At 42.9% G+C, this 12,822-nt stretch overlaps 1 protein-coding gene across 1 annotated transcript in view; it reads left to right on the top strand.

The window, feature by feature from the left end:
- jade2 (jade family PHD finger 2) overlaps positions 1-12,822 on the top strand; it is a 171,852-nt gene that overhangs the window by 27,119 nt on the left and 131,911 nt on the right. The window contains 1 exon segment of the mRNA XM_069174872.1: positions 1,725-1,810. Coding sequence (XP_069030973.1) covers positions 1,725-1,810 — 86 coding nt within the window.

Raw genomic sequence — 12,822 nt, 5'->3', positions numbered from 1 at the left:
TGTTGTTGTTGTTGTTTTGTTGCAAACCGAAACCAAAAACGCATTCGGAGGCGGTTTGGAAATGAGAATCCACTCGGATTTCTTTCGGCACTCAGAAAGTGAGCAGAATCTATGCGCGCGCTGTCGGAAGCCAAAATAAATGTTTCTCGCTGCCACTTCCCGTACCAGCTGCGCGAACTATCGTCCGCGGCGACGTCCGGACGAATCGAATCCCAGCCGCCCGTCCCGAAAGAAAGCGATTTGAGGAAACGAACCCGAACCACGGCCCCCCCGGTGCGGAAGCAAAAATGCGCGGCGACGGGAAATGGTCGCGGGTGGACACGGGCCCCCGCCGCGCGTCGGCGGCTTCGTTTGCGACGTGCTGCACGTTCACCGTGCGAATTGGACGCGCGCCTGATTTTTGGTGACGGGGGGGGGGGGGAAGTCCGGGCCGTGTCGGAGACGGGGCCCCCGACGAGCGGCCCTGCCCTCGGCGCCGCTTGCCGCTCAGACGGTGAAATTAACGCGGCGGCGGGGGAAATATGTTGAGTGGGAGGCAGCTCGCGCGCTCGCTCAAGTCACGGTCGCAATGTGCTATATTACACAGTATTGGCCAATTTGTATTTCCCATTATGCCAGTGTGATGTAATTTAATTGCCAATTTGATGCAATTTTTAATGACAGCCTTCTTCACGGTGCACACATGAAAATGAGCTTTCGGCTATATCCTGTTGAAGCGGTTTTGCGAGTTTTCTAAAAATTTTGAAAAAAAAAATCAGCATGAATGAAATTACGCACACGCACACACACACACACACACACACACACACACACACACACACACACACACACACACACACACGCGCGCGCACACACGCACACTCCCCTTCCCTCTCCCCTTATCAGTGTGGCCTTTGTTAATGTACATGAGTTCGGGCAAACACACACAGGGCTGCTGATTGAAGCGGTGGGTGGGATATTGGCTCCAGTGTCTGGTTAATTGCAATTAAGTTGCGTATTAATGAGGTTGTAAAGGACCGCAGTGGACTAACAGCTTAACAAGATGCTATTCATACTGTCATTACTTATTAAAGCTCTTAATAGATCATCATCAGTCTGCTTCCGTCGAAGGTCTGGCTCAGAGTGGCAGTGCCGCCCGGGGCCGTCGGAAAAGTCACGGAGAAGGTTTTTGCTTGGCTGCTTTCTTTTCTGCAGCATTTGAAACCGCCCCCATCCGTTGTAAATTGCAAAAGCCTCAAACCCCATCTCGTTTAAGAACTTTTGACGAGCAGCTCTCTGCTCTCTAATAACTAACCGATTCCCCGCCGGTTCATAGCGGCGGCTCTTGTTTTTATTACGTTTGTTTTGTAAACCCTCTCTGCAAAACAAATTTTTCCAATGGGACAATAAAGTTTCTTTGGAGCGAATTTGAGCGCACGCTCTGTGAGTGAAGTCAGATCTGCAGCCAGAGACCTGTTCTTCATTTTCTCCACTTTAAATTAACATTCGCACTCATTAAACATTCTCGACAAAATCAAACACAGATTAAGTTCCGCCGGGTGATCAGCTCCATGTGAGGGAAGACTTGAAAAGGAGGGTCAGAATTTATCGACAGGAAAAATATAGATATTTTCTCATCTGGTCATCAAAAGAACCCTTGATTGAGTATTTAGTAAAAAAAAATAAAAAAAGATATTTACTCGTCTTAATTACACTGACAGTTGTTGTCTTTTTTCTTGCTGCAGGTCAAGTAACGTCGTGGTCCAGGTCGTCTAAGAATACGGGCACCAGCAGCACATGGGTCCGCCACCAGCACAAGAAACCCTCAGAGGTAAGTTTGCGTAGCCGCTTGGTTCAGTGACTCGGCCGCGTACAGTACACAAAAATGTGTTTTAGTAAAACGCACTCGCCGTACGACCATTTCGAGCTCACAGTTGTGCTCCTTCTCAGCATCGTCCGTGGAAGACAGATGTTGTTGCTTTGCTGTTTTAAATTGTTCAGATTCCAACACTTTGTCTTGTTGTTTGTGTCGCCGAACTCTGAAATAACTTCACACTTTTTTTAAATTTTTTTTTTTTTATGATTCTCTTTTAATGAACTGTATCAGAGAAAAGTGCAGATTGAGAGCTGAAAGATTCAGGATAAACCCTGGTTGTCAGAGTTGCTACTGCTGATGTTTCATGTGCAGAGCTGTTTTTTTTTTTTACTAAAGATTTACAAGATACCACAAAATCCTGAATACCTCAACATATGCAAAAAAAAAACAAAAACAAGGGTCATTCTGGGGCTGCACAATTAATCGTAATAGAATCGCGATAAGAGACTGAAGTGGATTGTTTTTTATGTTCAGTGATTCATTATGTTTAAAATGGACGGTTCCCTTTCTGTTAACCAGAGCTGATATGCAGGTGTCATAACGCGTATCCTGCCCAGTTTTGCCCGCCCGCTGAGAATTATATATCACCTCGCACCACTGCGAGGGAAGCTGGAGGAAAACTACTGACACTGTAATGATTTGCCTGCTCTTTTAAAGATGCCGTAATCTTCTCCGTCAGCTTCATCAGTGATAACAAATGATCTGAAGTCGGTAGTTTTTTGAACATTTTGAGTCATCGGTGTTTTATTAGACTCGGTGGTAGCTTTTCACTGATACGATTTATCTGAAATTTACAAAGTTTCCTTGATTAATCTCAATCTTTGTATTATTAGGAATATTTTACTCGAATATCTTACATCATATATTAGGCGTAGAGTTTAGCAATAAACATTTATATTGGTAAAAAAAAAAAAAAAAAAAAATCTTATGAGAATCGTGATCTCAATTCGAAAGCAAAAAAAAAAAAAGTGATTCCAAATTGATCCTAAATCATGCAGCCCTAGATTGTTCCACTTCAAAAATGAACACAACTAGAAGAGACAAAAACCAAATCACTCAATTGGCAAAGCTGAGTTAGTTTGAAGAGTAAAAGCACTGATCCAACCCATGCAGCAATGCATCAGTGAAACAAACACTTCTGCCCAATTCAAATACAGCCATCTCCGTCACCACAGCTACATCAACCAGCTGCACGGATGGCAAAAACCGGTTGGGTAAAATACCAGGTTGGAACATCCATATAGTCATGATGAATGATTCCAAGGGCTTTCAAATGACCACCCTGAGGATGAAACTGGCATAATCCAGTTGGAAAATGGTGCTCTCTACCAGTTGTGGCAAGCTGTTGCCTGCCACAATCACACATTCCTCCCACTCTTGCCAGTGAAGTAGGTTCAAATCTGTTTAAGGAGAAGTCGACTCTTGCTGCTTGAAGAGTTTCACTCCAAAAATAACTATCTGCCATTTGGAACAAATTATATCTGCTCGTCGAAATTAACGGGGAGATTTTTGAATGGAGGAGTGGATTTAACGGCCTCCGTTGACTATTTTTAAACTTGTAAGGATGTTCAGTGACAAAGATCTTTTTTTAATTTTTTTATTTAAATGAGTTAATTGTGTTTCAGAGTGTAATTTTCCTCTCACCTCCGCTCCGATTTCTCTCCATCCTTCTTTCAAAAAAAATGTCAAAAACAGACTGAAGGGCAGAAATGGTTTGTTTTTCTTTGCAACTTTTTTTTTTTGAAAGGAGAATGAACAAAGAAAAACGGCACGCATGCCCCTGAACCACCCTGAAGTACAAGTCATCAGCGGAGCATCTGTGAGGCTTGTGCATTTGAAGCTTCCTCCCCCTCAGCTCCATCCAGTTAACCACAGGCTGTTGGAAGGTCCTGTCAGCAATCAGTCTCTCAGTAATTACTACTGTAGCTCGCTGCTCTCTCTGACCCGGGCCTCAGCTGAAGAGCCAGGGGCCACGTTCCCTTTCATAACGCTGCCTCCTCGCTCCGGAGCACCCAGCTTTTTCATAAAAGATGATGTTTCGCTGTATTTCTTTTTTTTCTCTCGCCGTTTTGGGAGCAGTGGGCGACAGGAAAGGTTGAGCAAACAAAAAGGTCGTGTGACATCTGACAAAGCTTCAGTGCAGAGTTTTTGAAGTTCTGAGTTGTGCATCTGAGCTGATGTCAGAAAAGCTTTAGTCGTGGAAGATAAAAAGTGGGCCGCCACTCGTCTCGGTGCTCCCGGAGCGACGTTGGCAGATCATGCTATTCTCGGTTCCTAGTTTTTGGCTACTTGAACCTTTCTTAATTGTTTTTTTCTGCATCGATGCCTCGACCGTGGGCAGCTTTTGCACCTCGGACATTTCAATCAACTGTATGCGTGTGCGTGGATGAATGATGATAAAATCAAACTCCGATTTTACTTTGATTTACAATTGGATAATCTGATGAACCTGTCGCCGATATAAAAAAAAAAAGTCAATTCACAGTATTTATTTCATTGAATTCATCAGCTTTATATGGTCGAGTCATGTTTTGAAACGCATTATACAGAACATTAGTTGTCTTTTACGTTCTGTTATGGTAGCGCTGCTCGTGGTATGCAGGCTTTAATACCTCAGTCTGCTTCAAATGGACGGGCTGTTGTCAATCAGCGTCGTCGAACTCTGGAAAAGACGGTTTGTATCTGACTATTTTTGTACTTTCTGTAAACAGACAATCCAACAATCTTTGTTTGATCAGGTGTAAAAGTTGGGCCTGTTTTAAAGACTTTTCTCAAGCTTTCCTTTTTTTTTAATTTTTTTTTTTTATAATTCTTGACGGTTATTTCTGTCATTTTTCCCCGTACAACAAAGTGCAGCACCGCGAGTGCCTTCGTTGTTCTCAAGAGTCATTGTCTCGAGGCTGAAAAGACATACAGGAGACAAAAAAAAGTCTTAGAAGGAGATCGGAGAGGCGCTGAGTTGCAGCCACAGAAGTGTGTGAGCATGTTTAAACACTTCAAACCTAGTTCATTTGAAGCACACTGAAGCCTTTAGTCAGTCAACCCAACAAACTCCAACACTTGCATGTGTATTGAGTGTTAATCGTACTAGTGCTCCTATTTCTTCATCTTTTTGACAGCTTGCTGATGAGGTGACAAAGAAACTGTCAGTAAGCCGGATCACAAGTGTTCGATCCTCCAAACAACAACTGGTTGCACGTCGGCATGTCAGCGAGAGGCGGCCGGAAACAGCTGTCGGCGTGTGAAGTGTCCCGAGGCAATGGGAATAACTTGTACGTTGTAGAGGTCAAAGGTCACGACCCCGGTGAACTGACGTCCGTCTTTTACGAACGCCACTTGCGCACGTTTGAAGTCGCGTTGCCCGCTTTCAAGCTGTCCGACCAGTTTTCGGCTGCAGCTTCAGGAGTGTCACTTCCTTTGCTCACCTGCCAAGTGTCTGCGACTAACCACTTAAGTACAGCTCTGTGTCTTTGCTGTGAAGACGGCGGGCAGCAGCCTGGAAACAAACAGAAAGCAGACACTCCGGGGAGGTTTATAGGCGCAGCAGCGCTTAAAGAAGAGTGGGTCGTGTCTTTTTGGTTATTTAAAAAAAAAAAATTATTTTGGAAGGAGTGAGAAAGACAATTTAACTTTTTTGACCAATCGAAAAGAATGAACAGTCATTGTTTGTATGTAAGCAGCAGATACATTTGGAAAACACAGATCAGAGAATCAACTATCAATATTAAATGTCACATTTACATGTGGCATTTGGTGTTGAGATACTTTATTTTTGGAAAATACCCGCCAGGCGATGATGTTTTATTAGTTTTTAATCAAAACTTGTTTTTGTTTTTTTTTAACTTTGCTGATGAACTGGATTTCTGTATTTTTCCCTCCAGTGACTTATCGATCCACTATGTTCATTAACACAGTGGTTTCACTGAAGTACATGACATATTTTGTAGTTAGCAGAAATGCCAGACATCACTGAAACTAAGTGCTTTTTTTTTTTTTATAACTACCAACAAAAAAGAAAGAAAGAAAGAAAGAAAAAAGAAAAAAAACTTTATATTTTTAGGTGGTGAAAAATCTTCATCACTGCATCCCAACTGGGAAGAAAATTGAACAGTGGCTCACAATGCGGACAAGTTTATGGGATGATGCTCACCCTCGGCTAAGGGAGGTGTGGCAAAGGGTAAACACTACAGACCAGTAATGACAGCGTAGCTCTTTTCTAAAAATGAGCCGTCTCTATTTGCGCCTTTGCAAGTCTCTCACTCCAACTTTGACTTTTCTTAGAAGTGGCTTGGATGGTTTCACTCGGCGGAAGGAGGACACAGTCGAATGCCTCTCTTTTTTTTTTTTCTATGACTGTTTATTTCCCATTTTAGATGCAGGATAGAGATGAGGGATTTTGAACATTTTGTAGATAAACAGGAAGTCATTATGACAGTAAACACACACAGAAAGTACATATTTGGTCTCATGGTTAACTATTAGGGCAGAACAAAAACTCAGAGGACAAAAAAACTAAGAGCGCCAGCTTTTTGCTTAAATGCACCCTGCAAAAGATGCTTACTTTAAAAAAAAAAAAGCAAAAAAAAAAAGCACTGTAATACTATGTTGCTGCAGCGTTACTGAGTCATCAGTCGGAGTGAGGACTCTCTCTTGAAAAGCTCTGGGCTGCATCTCTTGTGACAAAAAGCAAAGCTCCCCTTCTTCTAGAGAAATTCCCCCTGCTCTCCCCCTGGGGATTGTGTGACACTTGTCAAAACGATGCAACATGGGCAGAGGACACACTCGCACATTTGTTGGAGGGTGCTTGTCACACTGTATCGAAACAGGAAAATGAATGTACACACACACACACACACACACACTTTGCACTGTGGGGGTTTCCTCCAGGCTCGTGGTATTATAACGCACTCGGATAGAAAACTTTCAGTATTGAAATGACTTGTTACATTTGAATCTTTTTCTGTGATCATCAGTTTTTTTTTTTTTTTTTAATATCAATCTTGTTGCCACATAGTCTATAATATGGAGATACCAGTAGTTATAGTCTGTGTTTATGCTGATAATGTCTTCTGATGTTTTCCTTCTTTATTGCACTGCACACTAGGACAATCGTAGATCGGATTACCTAACCTGAACAATGGTTAGATGTTCTGTCATGAAGTGCAGAGCTAAGCTGTATTGTTGTTGGTTTACACGGTCAAGAATGTGAAATTATTGTCTCGGAAACATATTGATAGAAATAAACTTCCCCTCATGAGCGCGCTGACTAAAATATCTGTTAAAAAAAACCCACCCCGTCTCAGATGACGTCCATGCAAAGGGTGTCAGTTTCCAGGAGGCCCCCCGCGGACCGTATCATGTCCCCACTAATGTCAGAATCAAACCTACGCCCTTGTTTTGCAGCCTCTAAGAGTTCGAACGCGAAATGATATTAGGAGCTGCTCCCGGTGCACCATGGGAGGAAGGAAGTGGTGTCAGCGGGGATTGCCAGAAAAGATGATGTCTGAGCAGGTGTAAAAACGCTTTCGGCAGCATTGTTGTTCACTTCTGCATTGATAAGTGTGTGTGTGTGTGTGTGTGTGTGTGTGTGTGTGTGTGTGTGTGTGTGTGTGTGCGCTGAGGTTGAAAGTGTGTTGGAGGGGCGAGAGCTGCTGCACCGTTTCAAGTAAACCGGAAGCCTATAAAGATGATCAACTGTGTGATGTGTTGACATGCGGCCTGTGGTGTCTTCCTGGTACATACAGTAATGTTGTACAGGAGACTTCCTGTTAACACCAATGCAACCAGTCGCGTTGGTAAGTCCCCTTATGAACCAGAGATATCTTGGTGGAACAGAGGCAATTATTTGAATAAGAAGTTTGAGGCTACAGATGGCGCACATCGTTGAACACTTACACATTAATAATTCGTTTATTTGTCCATTCTTCAGTCACAATATTGTTTGGTTTTTATTCTTTGATACACTTTGCTATGTTTTTTTTTTTTTTCTCAAACTATTTCATACTTGGCTTTTTATTTCATTTAGTCTCAATAACGTCAACAAAAATAGTTGATCAATATATATATATATATTTTTGTTGTTGTTGTTGAATTAACACTGCTCAGTCATTGTAAGTAGGAAAGTAAGTTTTGGAAAAGTTACGGAAGAGTGTTTGTAAATGTGCCGAAATGCTGAAATTCAAAACGGCAGCCAAATAACGTAAAAACATCGCAGGCCTGATAACTCGCCCGTGATTGTTTCCTCCTTATTGCCTGCACTTGTTGAAGTGAATATTGCTAACAAACACTGGGATATTGGAAAATTCCCTCCAGCTATTGACAAGCAGCGTAAACCATTCTCGAGTGTTTTCTTCTTTTTTATTTTTTTTTTTTAACAAGTTGCAGGTTAAGATTGGAGTTATCGCTCTGAGGCAGCTGTTCATACATCAAGATGCGGAGACGTTGTAGGTGGCTCACCGTATCACTACTCTGTGGACTCAGCATTTTCTTTTGGACGGCCCGGGACATCACAAGTGCTAATGCGGTTAAGCGTGTATAAATAGTTGAGCGGTAATGTGCACGGATACAAACGTGTACCGCGTGTACACATGTTTGTGTGTTCGTGAGCGTGTGTGTGTGTGTGTGTGTGTGTGTGTGTGTGTGTGTGTGTGTCCTACTAAGCAAGCAGCTGCTGAAGCTCATTAGGGTCTGGTAGAAACAGCTGTGAAACTCCATGGCAACCAGATGCAAACAGCTCAGAGTTGGTGTTACAGTTTCTCTCTCATGCACACACGCACACGCAAACACAAACACACACACACGCGCACACAAACACTCCATGTGCCAAACCCAGTAAATGGATGAGCAGCCTGGATGGATGGTGCAGAGCTCTGCATGTCGACACATACCAGCCGGGAGATAAGTTCAAACAAACACATGCAGACACACACTTTCACACACACACACACACACACACACACACACACACACACACACACACACACACACACACACACACACTCGCACACAACGAGCCAACGTAGCTTCCAGCCGTTGTTTTAAACTGTCAGTAATGCTCCCCTCGCTCACCCACCAGGTGCTCACATCTTTAAAAAAAAAACCAAAAAAACAACAAAGAAAAAAAAAACCCAAAAAAACAATAATACATTGTTTACACTCACCTCTCAGAGGGCAGAGAAAATGAGGATGGATGAGGAAGCCTGGACGGCTTAGGTGGGCAGATAGAGTGAGATAAAAATGATTGGAGGGAATGATGGTTGTGAAGGCGAGGAGTGATGCAGGGAGGGATAGACGGGTGAATAAATGGAGGGAGAAGTACAGAACATGAGGCGACGGAGTGATGGGCGAAGGACAGAGTACAGGATAAAGGGAGGACGGCAAAGCACGTGGACTAATGGACGATGAATAAATGAGTATAGACGACGGGCGGAGAAAACGATAAATAGATGAAAAATAACAAGATTTCATGTGACGGTTTTCTGATCGATTTTTACTGCCATTTCTAAGAACTGACGACGGACGGATTTGTTTTTTTTTAACACGAGACGCCGTCGCAGCATCGCTGCGAGAAAACGCGCGATCGAAACGCGCTTTATCGCTCTTGTCGTTTGTCCTCCTTTTTCCTCTGCTGCAAGTTATCAAGTCCAGCTGTTGATCATAAATACTCGTTGTTGACGTCTAACGCTCGAGTATAATTAAATGACACATTGTAATTATCTGCACAAAGCACTTCGGGCATAGTTTGTTTCGATTTATTCAAACGGTGCTGAGCTCTAAAAGCGTTGAAGGGGATGTTTCATAGATTTTGTGCGGCGGAGCGCGAACGTTTGCGCTCGGCGCGTAAACTGACGGCATCGGCCGGACAACTTCTTGGAAAAAAATGTAAACGGTAATCAGACGGTGTGCATTTGGTCAGTGGAAGGGAAGTTTGGGCGCCCCTTGAGCGTTTGTTTTGTTTTTTCACGTATCATTTGTCGTCTTCGTGTGTTATTTCCAGTTGACCGTCACCAGTGTGTGTGTGTGTGTGTGTGTGTGTGTGTGTGTGTGTGTGTGTGTGTGTGTGTGTGTGTGTGTGTGTGCGCGCGCCTTGTATGAGTAAAGTGACCCACGTTTCCGCTCTCAGTGATGTGTGATGGTGTCATGGCAGAACATCAAAGGGCAGCTGGATACTGTACCTGGTGGGGTAGAATATCTACGAATAAAAAGATCCGTCTCAGGTTTTTATTAACGACATTGAGGAGGAGGTTAAGGGACAGCATTAAGTTGAAAGTCATCCGCGCTGTGGAAGTGCTCGGAGCTAGGGCCGCGCGATTAATCATTAAAATTAGAGATGGAACATGATTTTCAAATATTTAAATAGTCGTTAAAATATATTAAAAAAAAAAAAAAAAAATCAGTATATGCGACTATTGTTCTTCCTTATTTCCCGTTTTTACGGGCGCGTGTTTGTAATTCGTTACTCCCGTCAGAAGGGGGCGGTAATGTACCTAAAAGCTGTCTACCAGTCGCCATTAAACAACAGGAGAAGAAGAGGTGGGTATCGGGCTCCAGTCAATATATAGTCAAGTCGATTAATAATATAAAAGCTCAGTGAATTTTGAATAGTATTCCTGCTTAAAATGCCCATCCTTGATAAAAAAAATAAATAAATGGCGATCTCGAGTCACGCCACCGTACGATCTCGTTTCTAAATGCAGATTCTGACGCATTTTCACTCGGGACATAAGCTCTGTCAAAACAAGCGCTTCTGCTTTCTCCCTCGACCAATAGCAACGCGGCGTTACACCGTGTGATGCAGAGCAGCAGCGACCGACCGGCAGTAAGAAAAATACATGTTTTTATGTTCGGTATTGGCTTCATGAAGCTGCAGCATTTAAGCTGAAAACATTCAAGTTGAGATGCTACTTTTTGGAGGGTCATCTTCTGCATCAGGTAAATAAGGCACAAAACAATCTTATTTTGAAAAGCGAAATTCTCAATTCTCAGCAAAGAGATTGTGATTTTCATTTTATCCAGAATCATGCAACCCTACTAGGAGCCTAATACACGATTACCGTTATTATGAGCGTAAAATACATGGAAATGGGTGTACAGCCAGGCGTGTACATGCACTGGAAATGACTGCAACCAGTGCCATTCAAACACAGTATTTGTATGACGACAAAAAAAAGTCTGACAGTCTACCATTTGCATGCTTTCCATTAGTCTAATAAGCAATACTGAGGGAGTCCCAAACAGACACGGGTGTTGACGTCGACATGCCAGATGCACAATTACAATTCACCTCATGTCTTTCCACTCGTTCCCACTGATAACTGACGGTTCAGCAAAAAAAAAAAAAAATCAGATCATCAGCGCTAAATGTCAGGTTTGATGTCCGTCCCTCAGAATCAAAGAGTGGAAGCCTCGTGTTGCGCCGACATTCAACAAAGAAACCGAGGAAAAAAAACAACAACAAAAAAAAAACCCAGCATGCGGTCCATCCACCAGTCATGTTGTGGCTCCCACTTTTTTTTTCTCAACGACAGCAAAGTCTCTCATGAAATCCAAAATGTTCATGCTCATTTTTCTGAGTGTTATGAAAAGATTCACTTACTCGAGTAGAAGCAGATGAAACAGACCGATGGACAGAAAAAAAAAAAAAAAAAGCAAAAGCGAAGTATCACGGTTGAGAATAAAATTACTCCTGGAACACACTGAACAATCACAGATTGATGAAATATTACTGCAAGTAGTCTGAGTGGAGTTTTCATTTTTTTCTTTTTAGAAACGGATCTGTTGATGTGTGGATGTTACTTTAAGTGACTCAGAAACCTCTTAGCGATGGCGTGGGCGTTAATATGAAGCCAGTTGAGAAATTGACGTGTTATTATAAGACTCTGTAGACCCACTCTTGTTCGCAAGTCACAGCGTTTATTTTGGCTGCACAGAACAAGACGGGTGGAGTGCACCGAGATTAACTTGAACTCTGCAGGCAGCAAATGCAGATACTTAAGGGAGAAGGAAGATGAAAATAAACCGTACTAAATCAATGCTTAAATAAAAAAGTCTCACATTCAGTCACAAGAAGGCAGTCTAAACCCAAAAGGAAGGCTAGCAGGTCAAAATCATAGACTGTATATAAAAGTGGACGTAGCCTCCGGGTCTGAAAAATGAGTGCCTTAAGCTGCAATACCATCGAGGGCCACTAGGGGTTGACTCCACAAGGCCACCGGCTCCATAGACTCCCATTAAACTTGTCTCATGGAATATGAAGTCAATACATTTTTTTTTCCACTCGTCATTTTTTTTTTTTTTTTTTTTTTTTTTTTTTTAATGTTCGCTAAAGTTGCTCCTCCGCATTAGTTTTCTGGCGGTCCACCTGAAAATAATCCCGTCATTAATTAGAAAAATAATTCTCAAAAAGCGGTGTTTTTGGGGGGCGTGTCTGTTTGATTGACAGATCGAGACAGACCCACCGCTCGCTTCCTCCCCTTCTCGTCCAAATACGGTCAGTTGCGACTCCAAATCGCCCGGGGGACGCGTGAAGTGACTGTAGTTGGGGGGTGGGGTGGGGGTTGCGTGTGTGTGTGGGGGGGCGACATAAAACAAACGCGACAGCCGTCGGGTGGCAGACAGACGAGCACCCATTTGGCACTCCTTATGGGGTAAAACAAGCTCCACATCTTTCAAATTTGAATTCAGACTTCTGGTCCTCCTATCTTTTTCTTGATGCTTGTTTTCTTTTGGCTTTCATTTAACGAACTTTGTTGTTCCCCGTTGGCGAATTCTGCGGCTAAAAACGCATGTCAACCGACTCGAGTTTGCAATTGAAGGCAGACATGCGAAACAGCATTAATCATGTAGTTGTTTTGGTTGTTTTCAGCCACGCATCTCTCAAAAACTAGGTCACATCTCCCCCCAGCTTTAACTTGCCATTTTACCAGATCTCCTGCCTGAGCCGCCATACGAAGAACGATATTTGCATC

Source organism: Embiotoca jacksoni, unplaced genomic scaffold, assembly GCF_022577435.1.
Source record: "Embiotoca jacksoni isolate LCO1_2020_lvr unplaced genomic scaffold, fEmbJac1.0.p SCAF_62, whole genome shotgun sequence".
Taxonomy (NCBI): Eukaryota; Metazoa; Chordata; class Actinopteri; family Embiotocidae; genus Embiotoca; species Embiotoca jacksoni.
Note: the sequence above shows the minus strand (reverse complement) of the source record. Positions and strands in the feature narration are given on the sequence as shown.